At 57.0% G+C, this 15980-nt stretch overlaps 2 protein-coding genes across 3 annotated transcripts; one reads left to right on the top strand and one right to left on the bottom strand.

The window, feature by feature from the left end:
* Positions 1-3871: 3871 nt before the first annotated feature.
* On the bottom strand, positions 3872-5820 carry LOC130849110 (skin secretory protein xP2-like). The gene is made up of 2 exons (XM_057727730.1): positions 4981-5820; positions 3872-4845 (listed from the first exon to the last, which is right to left on the bottom strand). Exons 1-2 carry the CDS (start codon positions 5596-5598, stop codon positions 4798-4800), a joined length of 666 nt encoding a protein of 221 aa, XP_057583713.1. The 5' UTR covers positions 5599-5820; the 3' UTR covers positions 3872-4797.
* Positions 5459-13608, top strand: N4BP3 (NEDD4 binding protein 3). Of its 2 annotated transcripts, none has more exons than XM_057727717.1 (5): positions 5459-5599; positions 10770-11120; positions 11365-11892; positions 12332-12586; positions 12709-13608. In XM_057727717.1, the coding sequence occupies exons 2-5, from the start codon at positions 10800-10802 to the stop codon at positions 13234-13236; spliced, it is 1632 nt and encodes a 543-aa protein (XP_057583700.1). In that variant the 5' UTR covers positions 5459-5599; positions 10770-10799; the 3' UTR covers positions 13237-13608. The 2 variants fall into 2 exon arrangements, with proteins under 2 accessions (XP_057583700.1, XP_057583707.1); XM_057727724.1 differs by having other exon boundaries at positions 5475-5599; positions 10773-11120.
* The last annotated feature ends 2372 nt before the right edge of the window (positions 13609-15980 follow it).

The following is a 15980-nucleotide window of genomic DNA, read 5'->3' as shown; positions in this document are numbered from 1 at the left end:
CCAGGGAGTTTCTTTCCCTTCCCCTGGCCCCAGGCTCTAAGTGCCTCGCCCCTCGGCATCTGGGCAGGGTGGCTCCTGAGCCAACTCCACGGGGACCAAGTCTGGGGGCAGGTGGCCCAGGCAGAGGTATCTGCCCTGTGGGCCCAGGAAGGTGAGCAAAAGCAAAGCTCACTGCATAAAACTTCCACCCCCGCCCAATCTGGCCTCTCCCATGCTGTCCAGGCAAGCATGTAGAGGGGAACAGAGGCCTGGTTCCTGCTCAGCCCACCCTTTTTTATTTTGTTTTGTTTTATTTTTCGCTGAGGCTGCTGGCATTCATTATTTATTATTGTAACCACATCAATTCTGTGATACACAAATTTGACTAAATACACTTGACTAGCTGTTCTATCCACTATGTACAGTGGGGTATTGAAATCTCTAACTATTCAATTTTCTATTTCTCAGTTCAATTATATACATTTTTGTTGTGTCTAAAAATGTGATAATTCAAGGAATGTACAGGAGAAAGAAGGTGGGAAAGCAAACGCAATGAGTAGACTATTTTACAAAACTGAAAATGACACCAGTTAGGTTAAAATAAAGAAGAACATCCAATTAACATACATAATTTCACTTCTGTGCTATATTTAAAGGATATTTTCAACTTTCAAATTTAACTTGTTTTTGAAAAATAGCTTTACTGAAATATAATTCACATAGCATTTAATTAATTCATTTAAAGTGTATAATTCAGTGATTTCTAGTTGAGTTGTACAACCATCACCTCAATCAATTTTAGATTTTCATCACCAAAAAGAACTCCTCATTTCTCTCAAATCCCCAGTCCTAGGAAACCATTAATTGATTTTCTGTCTCTATAGATTTGCCTATTCTAGACATTTTATATAAATGGAATCATATAATATGTGGTCTTTTGAGACTGGCCTCTTTCACTTAGCATAGTAGTTTCAAGGTTCATCCATGTTGTAATAGGTATCAGCACTTCATTCCTTTTTACGGCCAAATAATATTTATAGCTATAAATTTTCCCCTAAGTACTGCTTTAGCTGCATCCAATAAACTTTTGGCATGTTGTGTTGTCATTTTCATTCATCTCAATGTATTTTCTGATTTCCTTTCTGATTCTTCTTTGACCCATTGATTATTTAGAAGTGTATTGTTTAATCTTCACATATTTGTGAATTTCCCAAATTGTTATTGATATCTAATTTAGTTCCATTGCCAGAGAACAAAACTTGTATGATTTCAACCTTTTTAAACTTGTTGAGGCTTGTTGTATGGCCTAGCACATGGCTTATCCTGGAGAATACTCCATGTGTGCTTGAGGAGAAGGCGCATCTTCTCCTGATGGATACAGTGTTAGGTCTGCTTGGGTGATAGTGTTGTGTCAAGTCTTATATTTCCTTGTTGATCTTCTGACTAGTTGTTCTATCCACTATGTACAGAGAGGTATTGAAATCTCCAACTATTGTTCAATTTTCTATTTCTCAGTTCAATTATATACATTTTTGCTTCATGTAATTTGGGGCCATGTTATTATATTCTCTAATTTAAAAAAAAATCAGTATCCTCATATGTGCTTGTCTAAATTTTTATGAGGTAATTTTCAGGAAGCTTTATAAGAGACACTGAGATAACAAAAATTTTTTTTATTTTTAAAAAATTATTTATTTTTTGGCTGCATTGGGTCTTCATTGCTGTGTGTGGGCTTTCTCTAGTTATGGCAAGTGGGGGCTATTCTTCATTGCGGTGCATGGGCTTCTCATTGCAGTGGCTTCTCTTGTTGCAGACTGCAGGCTCTAGGCTCACGGGCTTCAGTAGTTGCAGCGCCTGGGCTCAGCTGTTGTGGTTTGCAGGCTCTAGAGCGAAGCCTCAGTAGTTGTGAAGCATGGGCTTCACTGCTCCACAGCATGTGGGATCTTCCTGGACTAGGGATCGAACCTGTGTCCTCTGCATTGGCAGGTGGATTCTTAACCACTGTGCCACCAGGGAAGGCCCTGAGATAACTCTTTTTAAGAATCCATCCCTGCTATTAAACAATAGTCAAAATTAGGTTGATTTGCCTTTTGCATAATACAAATATAACAGAAGCTTAGTTCATTACTTTGCAGAATGCATATACTATTACTAATATTAATTCTAATTTATAAGGAAAATATTTTACCTATTTTGCAGTTTCCAAAAACCATTAGCCATTATAGAAACAAAGTATACTTACCTGTGAGCAACTGGTATCTTAATCATACTTTGTCCTTATTTACTTATTAGATTAGATAATACACCAAGGTAGTTCACTTGGAATAAAATGACACTTTGCCAGCCCACCTTCTTAAAGGTCTCAGGAAGGCAGAGCAGAAGCTAAGGCCAAGGGGAAAGAAGTGAGAACAAGAGGCAGCCTGCATGAGTACAACTGAACTCCTAGGTGGCAAGACTTCCAGCTTCCACTTCCAGCTCTGCAGAAACTAGCTCTGAAATGTGTTTTAGGGGAGCAGGTCATGTGCCTTCTCTGGACCCTACTTTTTCCATCAGAGGCACCCAAGGGTTCAATGTCATGCTCTGTGGTTAATGCCCTAAGGTTATTAAGCTTCTGAATATGCTCTGGAAGATGTGAGGGTGCATGGCTGTGGAGGGAGAGAAGGCACTTTCTAGATTAGAACTGAAGGCAGCTGGTCCCCTCACCATCCAGGTGACTGGGACAACCTCAAAGGGCTTAAAGAAGCCAGGCAGGAAGGAACATCTGCTAGGCCAGCTCCTCAACTTCTGGGGAAAGGTGGTGGGGTGCTCTTACCAGTATAGAGACCAGAGCCTGTGCAGGAGGTTGGCGACAAGTAGCCCGGTCCAGGCTGGAGGGGGCCACAGACCTGAGCTCTGTTTCTGTGAATGACAGCTCTGCTAGAGAGATGGAGCCAGGCTGCTCTCTACCCCTGCCCAGCCCACTGTGCTCTGCACCTTGGTGCCCAGCCACCAAGGGTCCACCAGCCTTCCACCTGCAGCTGCTGTCTCTGGCTGCAGCCACGTTCTTGGTACTCCATGCAGCGGAGACTCTCCTGCCCCTCTCGCCTCCCTGCCCTGTCTTTTATATCTCTGGGCTCCAGAGTATCTTCTGATTTCTTTCCCTCCTGCTGGGATGTTCTAAGATATTGAACACACCTCCCCTCCCACCTCCCTCTGGCAGCTTGGGGCTGGGAAGAAACATTGGGCTGGGGGTGGGGGGCGGGTGTCAGAAGACCCTGGATAAGTCACTTATCATTGTTCCCTTCCCTCTCCTCCTCACAGAATTTCTTGCCGAGACAAGTCAATTCTTTCAAACCATCTCATGAACGTCCTTCATCGCTTCCTCTTCCCATCACTCCTGCCCTCCATGTTCCCTGGCACTCCTCTAATTCGGCCTCCCTGCCTCAACCACCTCACAGGGCCTGTGTACACGCTCCAAAGTCCGGCTTGGTCCTCACACTCTCCTCTTGCGACATCTCAGAGGCTGCCATCATCTATTTCAAGAGGCCTTTCTGAGTCTGCTCAAATGTGTCCCCTGTGCTCCATCTCTCCCACCCACCTTTCCCACCCCAGGGCTCCGGGCTCACTAGTAAGCTTGCCTCCACCTGACCACGCCCTGTTTTCTCCAGCTCTAGGCTCTTGCTCCACCATGAGCACCCTCCTCCGTGGAAATGGCTTCCACACTTCAAGCACCTCCCCCAAAAGCTACTTCCCCAGTGAGGCCTCCCCGCAGGTCCCCAAAAAGGTGACGTGTGTCCTTGCGCTGAATTTTCATCTATAACACTATCGGACTGGGGGCTCCCCAAGGACTGACACCCAAAGTAGTTATTAAGGAGTTTTCTTAATTAGATTTAATTTCTTAAGTCCTCTGAAGTCTGGCACTTGTATCGTTAGGACATTGTTAAGGGCAGCATAGAAGACAGGGATTGCAAACGGGTGGCCTGTGGCCCAAATCTGATTCATGGGTAATATAACGTCTTTTTTTTTAATTGAGGTAAAATTTACATAACATAAAATTAACCTTTTTTTTTGGCTGCGCCAGGTCTTAGTTGCAGCACATGGGATCTTCATTGCTGCGTGTGGGATCTTCATTGCAGCATGCAGCATTTGGGATCTAGTTCCGCGACGAGGGATCGAACCTGGGCCCCTGACATTGGGAGTGCGGAGTCTTAACTAATGGACCACCAGGGAAGTCCCCAAATTAACCATTTTTAAAGTGTAGAATTTAACGACATTTCATGCATTCACACTGTCGTGCAACCACCACCTCTATCTGATTCTGATACATTATCCGCAGTCACTCCTCATTCCTCCATCCCCACAGCCTCTGGCCCTCATCTGCCTTCTGCTGGATTTATCTGCTTCACATAAGTGGAATCATACCACACGTGGTCTTTGGTGTCCGGTTTCTTTCACAACAAAGTTGGTGGATCATTCGCGTGGTAGCATGCATTAGGACTCCATTCCTTTTTATGGCTCGATAATATTCCATCTAGGGGTAAACTGTATTTTGTGTTCCCACTCATCTGTTGATACACACACGGGTTGTTTCCGCCTTTGGGCTATTGTGAATGGTCCTGCCACAAACATCCGTGCACAAGTGTCTGAGTCCCTGTTTTCAGTCCTTTGGGGTATATACCTAGGAGTGGAAGTGCTGGGTCACACCTCACTATATGTTTATAACTTTTCGTGGAAGACGCAGTGTTTTAATATTTGAATCTGAATGCCTTTAGGTGTCCATCCACGTCTCGGTTTCCATCTCTTCTACTGTCTTCTACTTCTGAGCCCGTTGGACTCACATTATTTGCCTGCTCCCTGAAGGTTTCTGAATTTGCTCCCCCTAGAAGGCTTTGGCAGCAAAAACAAACAAACAAACATTAACGCCCAATTTAGTCGCTAACGAGCCCGAGACCTTGGGTAAATCTCCCCACACCTCTCGGAGTACTATTTTGCTCAGCCTCAAAAGGGAATAATACTGCTTACCTGAGAGGAGGCGGCGAGGATCAGGGAGGTGATGGACGGAACGCGCCTCTTCGGAGCCGAGACGTGCTGGCGAGGCCGAGAGAGCGGAGGCGGCGGCGGCGGAGGAGCGGGGCGGGCCGCGCGCCCTCTGGGAGCATCGGCCGCGCCTCGGGCTGGGACTGGCCCGGGTCCGAGCTGGCGCGCACGGGCGGCCGCGGCGCAGAGCGCAGGCGGCAGGGGGCTCGGGCGCCGCAGCCGCGCGGCGTCTCGGCGGGCAGGGCTAGGCTGCAGCCCCGAGCCCGGGCGGGGCTCAGGTTGGCACGCAGTGGGCGGGGGTGGCCCCGTCCCCGCCCCCCACATCCGGGGGCCCGGGCCGGGCGGTGAGCCCGCCGCGCGCGGGTGAGTCAGGCCGGGTTTTCCCTCCGCCTGTGCGGCAGGCCGGCGAGCGCTGCCGAACGCGTCCCATCCTCGCCAATCCGGCTCTGGCGCCCGCCCGTCCGCCCGCGTTTTTCCTGGCGCCTGCCGCCTGGCCGCTCCATCCTGGTTCGCAGTCTCGGCTGGAGCCGGCGCTCTGGAGGGAGGGTTCAAATCCGCGCAAGGGAGCTGCAGTGCGCGAGGGGCGCGGACCCGCGCCAGCATGGTGAGTAGGGCGCGCCAGGGGCTGGGACCGCGGCCGCGGGCTGGACTCGGGGGGTGGGGCCGGCCGCCAAGGTCTAGCTTTCCCGGCGACCTTGGCCAAGCCGCAGCCCTAAGCCGGCCGAGGTAACCGTCTGAGAAGTGGGCGGGGGTGGCAAGGTGCGGTGTGCGCCCAGGTGCCCCTTGCTTCCAGGTACCGAAGCACAGAGGTGCCGGGAGCGGGGACGGTCCGGGAGCAGGCACGCTCTGCTGGAAGGGCAGGCGGCAGGTTACGCTGCTCTCGGTAACCCGTACAAACGCGCTTTCCTTGGAGCAGCTCCTGGGACCCCTGCACTACCGCTGGGGTGGGGCAGGTGCCTTTGGCGCGGGAATCTCACCTCGGCTTCCGCGCCTCCAGCCCATCCGCTCGGGGCAAGCCTTAGAGAGCAGCCTGGAAGAGACATCCCCTTCCGCCCCTCAGGTAGCTGGAGGACTTCCCGCAGTTCTGGGGGAGCCCTCGCCTCCGCCACAGCCTTTCCCGGGGAAATTCCATGGAGATGCCATCCGCGTCTGCCCCTCCACCTTCCCCACGAGACCCCTCCCCTCCCCTCTCCCGACCCCTCCGGGATACCCCCTTCCTCCACGAACCCCCTGCCCTGTAGGAGCAGCAGCTGTCAGGCTGCTGCCAGGGGTCCCTGTGAATAGGGGACGTTCCCAGGTCTTGAGCACCATCCCAGTCTGGCCACAACCTCTCCCAAGTGAGGGCCCGCCTGGTGATGGGCGGAAATCGGGGCCCTGACTGCGCTCAGAAAAAAGACTGGGACCTGTCATCTCCCACCCGGGAATCCCCCGCCTTCACGAGCAGATCATGGCGCTCTCCTCACTTACACCAGGGGCTCAGCCTGTCCCGTGGCCTTGGTGCTCCCTCCCTGCCCCGCCTAGGGAGGGAGAGAGGCAGGAGGCCATCCTGGGCCGGATGATCGGCCTCCTCCCAGAGCCCTCCTGGGCAGGGCTCCTCTGCCTGCCAGGTGGCTGTGTGTGGGTATGTATGAGACTGAATGAATGCGGCCAGACTGCTCCCGCCACCGCCTGTAAAGCTAGCAGCTTCCAGGGCTCAGTCCCCACGCAGCAGTGCTTCCACTATTTCTTCCTGACCCAGAGGCAGGTGGGGGCGGGGAGTGGGGGGGATTCCAGGCTGAGGGGACTGGGATCCAAACCAACCTGGTTGCAGGTGCCCTTGGGAGAAGCAGGTGTGGGGAGCCGAGCAGATATAATAGACAGCATCGTGCGCCCATGGAGGGCAGCTGCTAACCCCTGGCTGGGACAGCCCTGGGCAGAAAAGAGGGCGTGGCCTGGGGATTTGGGATTGCTCCTGGTGCGGGATCTTGGGCAGCTCACATCTTTCTGGGCCTCAGTTTCCCTAGCTGTAAGATGGAGTAAAGGTAACTACTGTCTTCCCTGCCTCCATGAGGCTGTCATGGAGATGAGACAACGAAATGAAAGGGCTGATAAAAACTGTAGAGAGCTATGCAACTGTAAGTGACTATCTAGTGATACTAAGAATCGCTCCTGCGGGATTTAGACACTGGACTCTGCCCTTTCACAGGTCGAAGTGGGACTAGGGCATGCCAGCCTCTCCCGTCCCCTCCCTGGGCCCCTCTTACCAACTGCCCTCTCTTTTGGAGCTGGGACATTCCAGTCCCATTCCTCAGGGGCAGCTGCAGTCACGCCCCTCAGCAAAGCTGATCCCCCAGCAGGTGGTGGGACCCTCCCCTGGGGCCAGGGCTCAGGAGGGGTTAAAGGTAGCCAAGGCCGGACTGGGAGCTTCTACTCCAGTGCTCTGGGTGCACCCCAGAGGAGATGCACATTGAGGTCACGGCAGGCTTCTAAATGTGGGGAGCCTGTGTGCTTTTTCCTGTGCAGCTGAACATGACCTTAGGCACATTATTTTACCTCCTGGGCCTCAGCTTTCTCTTCTGAAGTGGGGGATGACAATATTGCCTTCCCGTGTGTATTGTGAGCATGTGGTAGGCCCAGCATCAGACCGACCCAGCAAAGCACCCCCTAAGGGACACTGGGATGCCTCCCTGAGTGTCCTCTCTTTTTCTGCTTCGTGGCCAGTGTGGTCCCCCAGCCCTGTTCTCCTGTCTCCACCAAGGGTTGGTCCAAAGGAGATGCTCCTGGTGTTCAGGCTCTCTGTGCCATTGGCTAATCTTGGAGCAGGAGGAGGGGGAGGTGGAAGCAGGAATAAAGGGGCCCTGTTGCTGCCAGCTGGGACCTGTGCAGAATGGGGCCTGTGTGACCCAGCTGAAACCTTGCTGACAGGGCAGTAGGGTGGTGGCGGCGAGGTTCAGCTCTGCGCAGAGCTCTGGGCCCCAGGCATACACTGAGTTCTGGGTAGGGAAGCGCAGGCACTTGGAGGAGGAGGCCCTGTTTTTTGTGCTCTGGTGGTCCCAGTAGGGCTGCAAGGCCTTGCCACCTCTCCCTCCCTCCTCCCCCCTACATCCTCTCCTGCACAGCTGCCCTGGCCTGACTGGGCCAGTCCCTGGGCTTCCAAGCAACGGGAAGGAATGTGCAATGTGTGTATTGGTGGTATGGGGGAGGCAGGGGAGGTGGATGGACTCCTTTAGGAAAAGGGACTGTGCCTGGACTGAGACCTGGGCAAGGGTGGAGCCTCCTGAAAGCCAGGGCCCTTGGCCTCACTGGGGGAGCTAATAATATAGCCAGAGAAGTTATCTAAGAGGGTTGGAGGGTGGAAGGTGGGGACCTGAGGGAAAGGCAAAAGGAAGGACTGTTTGTGCCTCTCCATCTAGCTCCATAGTTATTTCAAATTGCTCAACTCACTTGTGGAGAGAAGCCGGTCCCATGCACGCATGCGCGCACACGCACACACGCCCCTACATCTAGCAGCCTCAGGGCTGGGGAGGACACCTGGGTATTCATGTGTTGTGTGTGTATCTGGAAGGTGCTCAGTGCTGTGTGGATGACCTTGAGTGTGACTGTGTCTGCTGTTGGATCCTGGCTGTGTCCTCTAACGGAGGAGTTTCTGTGCTGCTGGTGGCACTTACTGGCCTGCGGTACGTGTATGGTGTATGTGCGGTTTTGGCCCATGGCTGCCTCCCCCTTGGACCTGAGACCCTTCATGGGGATTATGGGGTGTCGCTTATTGCCCCTGGAGACAGGAAATGAGGCTCTGGCCAGGGGAACGTGAGGCACTGTGTGTGGGGGATGAAGTGGGCATATTTTGCACCGCTGCCACCATCCCGGGCCCCATGCTGTCCCTGGGCTTGCAGTTCACAAACCCTTTCACCTCCCCGTCTCTGTGACTGTCACAGCAACCCTATAAGGAAGGCAGGGCAGGTAGAGTCTTTCCCACTTGGGGGAAAGATGGGGAAACTGAGGTATGGCAAAGGGAGGTGCCCCATGGAGTGGGCTGGAGACCTGATTCTCTGCTGTCTACCTCCCCAAGAAGCAGTGACAGGAGTTCAGTGGGCTCTCTGACACAGTAGGGTCTGTTGCTGGGAGGGCTTGTCGTGGTGAGGGCGTGTCAGATTGGGAGGCAAGATGCTTCAGTTCCAGCGCTTGGGCTGAGGGTGACATCCCGGGTCCCCGCTAGACGTTTGGCAGTCATGGTGCTGGAATCACAGGCGTCCTCACTCTGACCAGCTCTGTGACCTTGGGCAGGCCACTTCACCTTTCGGAGCCCCAGTGCCCTTACCTAAAAAACCAGACAGTTAGCCCTGTGCCAGGACTCTGTGAGACCACCACGCAGGCTGTGTCACTGTAGATGCCCACTGTCATTCCTTCTCGGGATGGCTCCCCTAACCCTGTGTGGCTTGTGACAACACCAGAGAGGTTGAGCCATGTGGGGGCTGGGAGGGCAGGGTTGGGAAGGTTGCTTTTGCCCAGGGTGAGGTTGGGGGCCACAGGGTGTGGGGGCAGGGCCACGCCCTTCCACCCCCCTGCCTCCTTCCCACCCTTCGTCAGCTTTGTCTTCTACAAACACAAAACCTGGAAATGGTTGAGGAAGATGGAACCTCCTAACCATTGTTCGGGGTGGGCGTCAGTGTCCCAGAAGCAAATTGGGTTGGGGGCAGGGGGCCTCGCAGCTGCATCGTGCCTGCTGGGTGTCTGTCCAGGAATGGGAACAGCTGGGTGGGAGGCAGAGAAGGTGGCATTTGTTCATTTGGCAGGTCCTTTCTGAGCACCTGCTGTGTGCCAGGTGCTGGGCTGGACACGGGATAGAGCAGGGCGCTAGGGACAGGCCGTGCCCTCCACACGGTGGTCCCAGCAGAGGTGGGAGGCAACCCACAGCCTGGTCACGCGGGACTCGCCGGTGGCGTTCATGTCTGTAGCGGCTCCGCTCAGCTTCAGCCAGCCTGTGTTGACCCTGGCTGTGGGCCAGGCCCTGGACTGGGCGTTTTGTCCTCTAATCTTAGCCAGTCCTCCCAGCATCCCTGAGTGATAAGAGTTGTCATGGCCATTGTCCAGATGAGGAAGCCAGGGGCCACACTGATTGACTCCACACATCGGGTCTATACAGGGCCTGGCTGGGGCTCCGGCTGCCCCTTCCCCCTGCCTCCCGCCACTGCCCCAACATGAACACCTGTTCCGGAACTTGTGGCCATTGTTCCCACCATCCTTCCTCCCCTCGGGCCCTTCCTGTTTGTATCCCTCCCACGGTAGCCCCCAAACCCCACCCGTGCCAGGTGCTTCCCTTGGGAAAACTCTGACCATCTGCAGGAAGAGGGGTTGAATGGGGTTTTCCCCCTCTCAAGGGAAGAAGGAATGGAGATTCTGAGGCCACTGGCCCTGGTTTCCTGGTGCCGTCTGCCCATCCACTGCATTGGGTGCCAGGCAGGAGAGTGAACAAAGTTAAGAGTCAGACAGTGACGGAGTCCTTGGCTGGCCCAGTCCTGGGAGGGGCCTCTATCTTGCTGCTTCAGGTCCTGGTCCCCCTGTGACCCTAGTCACACACTGGCCGCTGGTTGGAGCTGGGGCCCTAGACAGGTGGCCTTGGGACCTCTACTCCTTCCTCTAGGAATCCTGTCCTGGATTCTCTCTGGAACCCACATCTGCCACTCCTCGGTGGGCCAGGTGGGGAGCTGACAGAGAGCAAGCACCTAGTTTTAGGGCATCAGGGAGGTTGGGTGGCAAGCGCCCGCCTGCCCCTGATGGCGCCTCCCGACCCCCAGAAGCAGCCGCCTGTGTCCCGGTGAACCTTCATGGCCACAGCCCCAGGCCCTGCTGGCATTGCCATGGGCAGCGTGGGCAGCCTGTTGGAACGGCAGGACTTCTCCCCTGAAGAGCTACGGGCGGCACTTGCGGGGTCTCGGGGCTCCCGCCAGCCTGATGGGCTCCTCCGGAAAGGCTTGGGCCAACGCGAGCTCCTCAGCTACCTGCACCTCCCCAAGAAGGACGGCAAGACCGCCAAGCGGGCCGCTCGGAACGAGCCTGCCGACTATGCCACCCTCTACTACCGGGAACATCCTCGGGCTGGTGACTTCAGCAAGACTTCGCTGCCTGAGCGGGGTCGTTTTGACAAGGTGTGCCTCTGCTGCCCCTCTCCCTACTGTGGTAGGGTCGGGATGGGGGCTTCCTTGAAGACCCTGATGCTGGGATGGGATGTGAGAGTCTTGCTATGGGCTGGCCTGAGGCTTGGTCACTGCCTCCTAGTGACACGTACCCCATGTTCTCAAAGAGGATTCCCAGGGGCTGTGGGAGGGTGCACCGGAGGGCAGAGCAGGGCAGTCAGCCCAGGGCCTCACTCCTGCCCTCTCTTCCTGGCAGTGCCGCATTCGTCCATCAGTATTCAAGCCAGCAGCGGGCACCGGGAAAGGCTTCCTGTCCATGCAGAGCCTGGCTGCCCACAAGGGCCAGAAGCTGTGGCGCAGCAACGGCAGCCTGCACACGCTGGCCTGCCAGCCACCCCTGAGCCCGGGGCCCCGGGCCAGCCAGGCCCAGGCCCGCGCCCAGCTGCTGCACGCCCTCAGCCTGGATGAGGGCGGCCCCGAGCCTGAGCCCAGTCTGTCTGACTCCTCCAGCGGGGGCAGCTTTGGCCGCAGTCCCAGCACCGGCCCCGGCCCCTTCAGCTCCTCCCTGGGCCACATTAACCACCTCGGGGGCTCCCTGGACCGGGCCTCACGGGCTCCCAAGGAGGCTGGGCCGCTGTCTATGCTGAGCTGCCTGCCTGAACCACCACCCCCCTACGAGTTCTCCTGCCCCACTGCCGAGGACATGGTGGCTGTGCTGCCCGACCCCTGTGTGGAGCTCAAGAGAGGCTTCAGTGATGAGGACGGCGCCAACCCCTTCACGCAGGTGAGAGCACCCCCTGCCTTGGCGTCCTGTTCTGTCCCTTGCATTAGCGTACAGGGCAGACAGAGAGTCACCAGTCAGCTCTCCCGCATGGCTCTGGGCACAGGAGAGGCAGGAAGAGAGAGGTGATTTGGCTCCTCTCCCCAAGCCGACGTGGTGGGGATGTCATGTCGTTGGTGGTCCTTGCTGGCAGCGGTGTGGGAGGGAGACTCCCTGGGAAGGCCGTGTGTTGGGGCCCTTCACCTCTGGAAGACATGCTGGGTTAGGGTGCGTGTGCGGCCAGAGCGTTGGACCCTGGACCCTGTGATGTGGCGGCACAGGACTTAGAATCGGCTGCAGCATTGGCGCGGTGGGCCAGCCATGGGAGTGCGGGCAGTCGGCGTCCAGGAGGCAGGCTGTGTGTGGCTGTCGGGCCATGGCAGGTGCCTTTTCCCCTTGGCAGGTGCTGGAGGAGCGCCAGCGGCTGTGGCTGTCTGAGCTGAAGCGCCTGTACGTGGAGCGGTTGCATGAGGTGACCCAGAAGGCCGAGCGTAGCGAGCGCAACCTCCAGCTCCAGCTGTTCATAGCCCAGCAGGAGCAGCGGCGCCTACGCAAGGAGCTGCGGGCACAGCAGGGGCTGGGCCCGGAGCCCCGGCCTCCAGGTGCCCTCCCCGAGGCCGACCCCAGCACTCGACCCGAGGAGGAAGCCCGATGGGAGGTAAGAGACCGGGCATTCCGAAACTCCTGCCCTGTTGCCGTCATCCCATCCTCTGCCCGCCCTCCAGCCAGCCGCCCTTACCCTGCCCTGCTTGGCGCTCGCCCGTCCCTTTCCCCCTGCAGGTGTGCCAGAAGATGGCAGAGATTAGTCTCCTGAAGCAGCAGCTGCGGGAGGCCCAGGCTGAGCTGGCGCAGAAGCTTGCTGAGATCTTCAGCCTGAAGACACAACTTAGGGGCAGCCGGGCACAAGCCCAGGCCCAGGACGCAGAGCTGGCCCGGCTGCGCGAGGCCGTGCGGAGCCTTCAGGAGCAGTTCCCTCGGGAGGAGGCCCCAGGCAGCTGTGAGACCGATGACTGCAAGAGCAGAGGGCTGCTGGGGGAGGCAGGAGGCGGTGAGGCCGGAGATGGTGCCGAGCAGCTGCGGGCTGAGCTGCTGAAGGAGCGGCTCCGGGGCCAGGAGCAGGCGCTGCGATTTGAGCAGGAGCGGCGGACGTGGCAGGAAGAGAAGGAGCGGGTGCTGCGCTACCAGCGGGAGATCCAGGGGGGCTACATGGACATGTACCGCCGCAACCAGGCGCTGGAACAGGAGCTGCAAGCGCTGCGGGAGCCCCCTGCGCCCTGGAGCCCTCGGCTTGAGTCCTCCAAGATCTGAGGCCGGCGGAGCGAGCTGACAGCAGAAGCCCTGTCAGAAGGTGGCTTGGACAAGCCCACCCTGAGACGGCAGCTGCTTCCTTGCATTGGTCTGGGGCAGAACCTGCTAAGAGCAGCCAAAGATGAAGAGGCTCGCCGAGAGGAGGGCTCCCGTGGGGCTGTGGGCTGGATGGGGTGCCAACAGCAGGAGCCAGGGCAGCCCTGCTGGCTGAGGAGTACCCAGGCAGAGCTCAGCCCTGCTCCCTGGGGTAGGTGTGGCCCAGGTAATGAGGTTTGGGAGTGAAGAGCCCCGGGATGCCAAAGGGCCAGTGTGAGGGAGGAAGGCTGGGATGGGAACATTGGCCTCCCCAGAATAAAATCACATTTTCTACGAGGAGGCACCAAGTGATAACATTGGGCCTGTCCCTGGCCTGAGTCCAGAGGATTGTGGACGCTCAGGGCTGGGACCTGGGCTATAGCCCAACATGTTCATGGTCCGTGGGGAGGGTGTGCCCTGTGCCTCCGGGTGCAGCTGCTGGACATGCACACGTTGGGGAGTGGAGGAATCCTTGCCCTGGCACCACAGAGTTCCTTAGCTGCCATGTGGGCTGAAATTCCATCAGTGGGACTTTTCAGAAGGATCAATGCCAGAGAACCCAAGAAAACAAAAGGGCAAGTCAACCAGGGCATTGCTAGAACATGAAACGTCCTCTTGGTGGAAAGTCTGGGCCCCAGGTTCCCAGGCACAGCTGAATGTGGGGCTGCCCTAAGACAGCTTCTGCTGGAGGACCTTAAGCCTCCAGGAGGGGCCGTGCCCTCCCCAGAACATAACCCCACTTTTCTGCACCCCTCCCTCCACTGGGGTGAGGACCCTGAGAAGGGGCAGGAGAGGAGACAGAGAAAGCTTGGTAAAGGGCCAGCACCACAGTGGGGAATGTGGACATGTCCCTGTAGGCATAGGGGGCTGTGGGGTATTCTTGAGCAGGAGTGAGATATGATCTGATTTGTATTCTGGAAAGTTCTGTCCTGGGAGTAAGCACCCCCATCCCTGGCCCTGCATTAGGCTCCCTGACCACCCTTGTTCTTAGCCAAGGCTGGTCCTTGCCCTCTCAGACATCCGGCTCCCCCTCTGGGCCCTTGCTACCTCTCAGGGGGTGACCTGGAGCACAGAACCAGTCTGGCTGTGCAGGTGGCATCTCCCCAGCCCTTGCTGTGATGCTTGGTGTCCTTACAGATGCATCACTGTAACTGCTGCCACGCGTGGAGCACTTCCTGTCTGCTTGGTGCTGTGTTAGGCCGTCAGCGCATGGGGACTCAGGGTTGAGTTAGTTGTGCTTCCTGCCACAGGGGAGCCAGCACACAGACGTCTCCCTCTAGGCCCTGCCCTAGTGGGGCAGTGGCCACCTCTGAGGTCTCTGCAGAGACCCCCAGTTTGTCCCTATGGCTGTGCTCCACTTCTTCCCTGGGCACACCTGGCAGCCTCCTCAGGCCCCAGCAGGTGGGTCCTGGTGGTGGCGTGGAGTCACCGTGCAGGGGTAGGGATAGAGCTGTGGAGTGTGCGCCGGTGTGCCCGCCTTTTTAGGGCAGAGGGCGAGAAGTGTGTTATCTGCCGTGGGGATGATGTGTTTATGTCTGTGTGAGTGGCAGGTGTGTATAGAAGAGTTGTGCTATGGGTGGTGGGTGTGTCTAAGGGGGTGTGTTTGGGGCTTCTGGGTTGGAGGCCTGGAGGGCTGCTTCCTGGTCCCTCCCTCTGTTCCATTCTTTCCCACCAGTCTCGGCCCCTTCTGGCACTGGCCAGGCTTGGCTGGAGCCTGTGGCCAGAGCAGACCCCTGGGCTCAGCGGAGACCCATCTGGGCTCTCCCTTGAGCCCAGGTCCTCTGCCTGGGAAGGGAAAGCAGGGACACTTGCATTAGGCTGGCCTGTCCCTGACAGGCCTTGATACGCATTTCACACACCCCTTCTAATTGGGGTTTCTGGATCGATGGTTCCTCCAAAGGGCCCTCCAGAGCTCAGTGATAGCCTGAAGCCTGGGTCACCCCCGGTGCCTGCAGCTTGCCAGGCTAGGTGCCCGTGTGCCCCACAGTGGCTGGGGTCCGCCTTTTGGTGCCCCAGCTCTGTAGAACAGTTCCCCACCCAGCTATTAGGGAGCTGGGCTGGCCAGTACAGCCAGCGGGGAGTGGGTGGGCGGTACCAAAACTTGGCAGCTGTGCCAGAAACCAAAGCCAGGCCCAGATGTAGGGGGAGGGCGCGAGAGAGTCAAAGCCGGGGCGTCTCAGAGGGAACTAGATCCCTGTTAGGTCATCCCTGCCGGGAAAACCAGTTTTCTGTCCCCAGGCCAGCTGGGCAGCTCCAGGGCCAGCCGATCGCAGGTGCCACTGTCGCCGCTGCTGCTTGGGGCAGGCCCTCCGTCCTGCCCCTGGTAGGCCTCTCAGCTCCTTCGCTGTCCTCAGACCCCCTCCCCAAGCAGACATGGCCTGAGAGCTAATTCTTTCCAGAACTGAGACTAGCTCCCTGCACTGGGCTCGCTGCCTTTGGTCCACTTGTTCTCCGCTCAGGTAGCTTCATGCCCTGGGCCCCTTAGCCTGTCACTGGAGGCCTCCGACAGTCTCGCCTCCAGGGTCACTGCTAGGGGTGCCCCTTCTGATGCCAGCAGCCCTCTGGGCCTTCATTCTCCAGGCGGGCCTCCCCGCCCCCACAACGTGTTCAGATCTTGCCTCCTTAGGGAGCCTTTCCTGAACGCACACCCTGCACAGGCAATCTCTCAC

This window comes from Hippopotamus amphibius, chromosome 1 (assembly GCF_030028045.1).
Source record: "Hippopotamus amphibius kiboko isolate mHipAmp2 chromosome 1, mHipAmp2.hap2, whole genome shotgun sequence".
In the NCBI taxonomy this organism is placed as follows: domain Eukaryota; kingdom Metazoa; phylum Chordata; class Mammalia; order Artiodactyla; family Hippopotamidae; genus Hippopotamus; species Hippopotamus amphibius.
The sequence above is the reverse complement of the archived record's forward strand: the minus strand, read 5'-3'. Positions and strand labels throughout refer to the sequence as shown.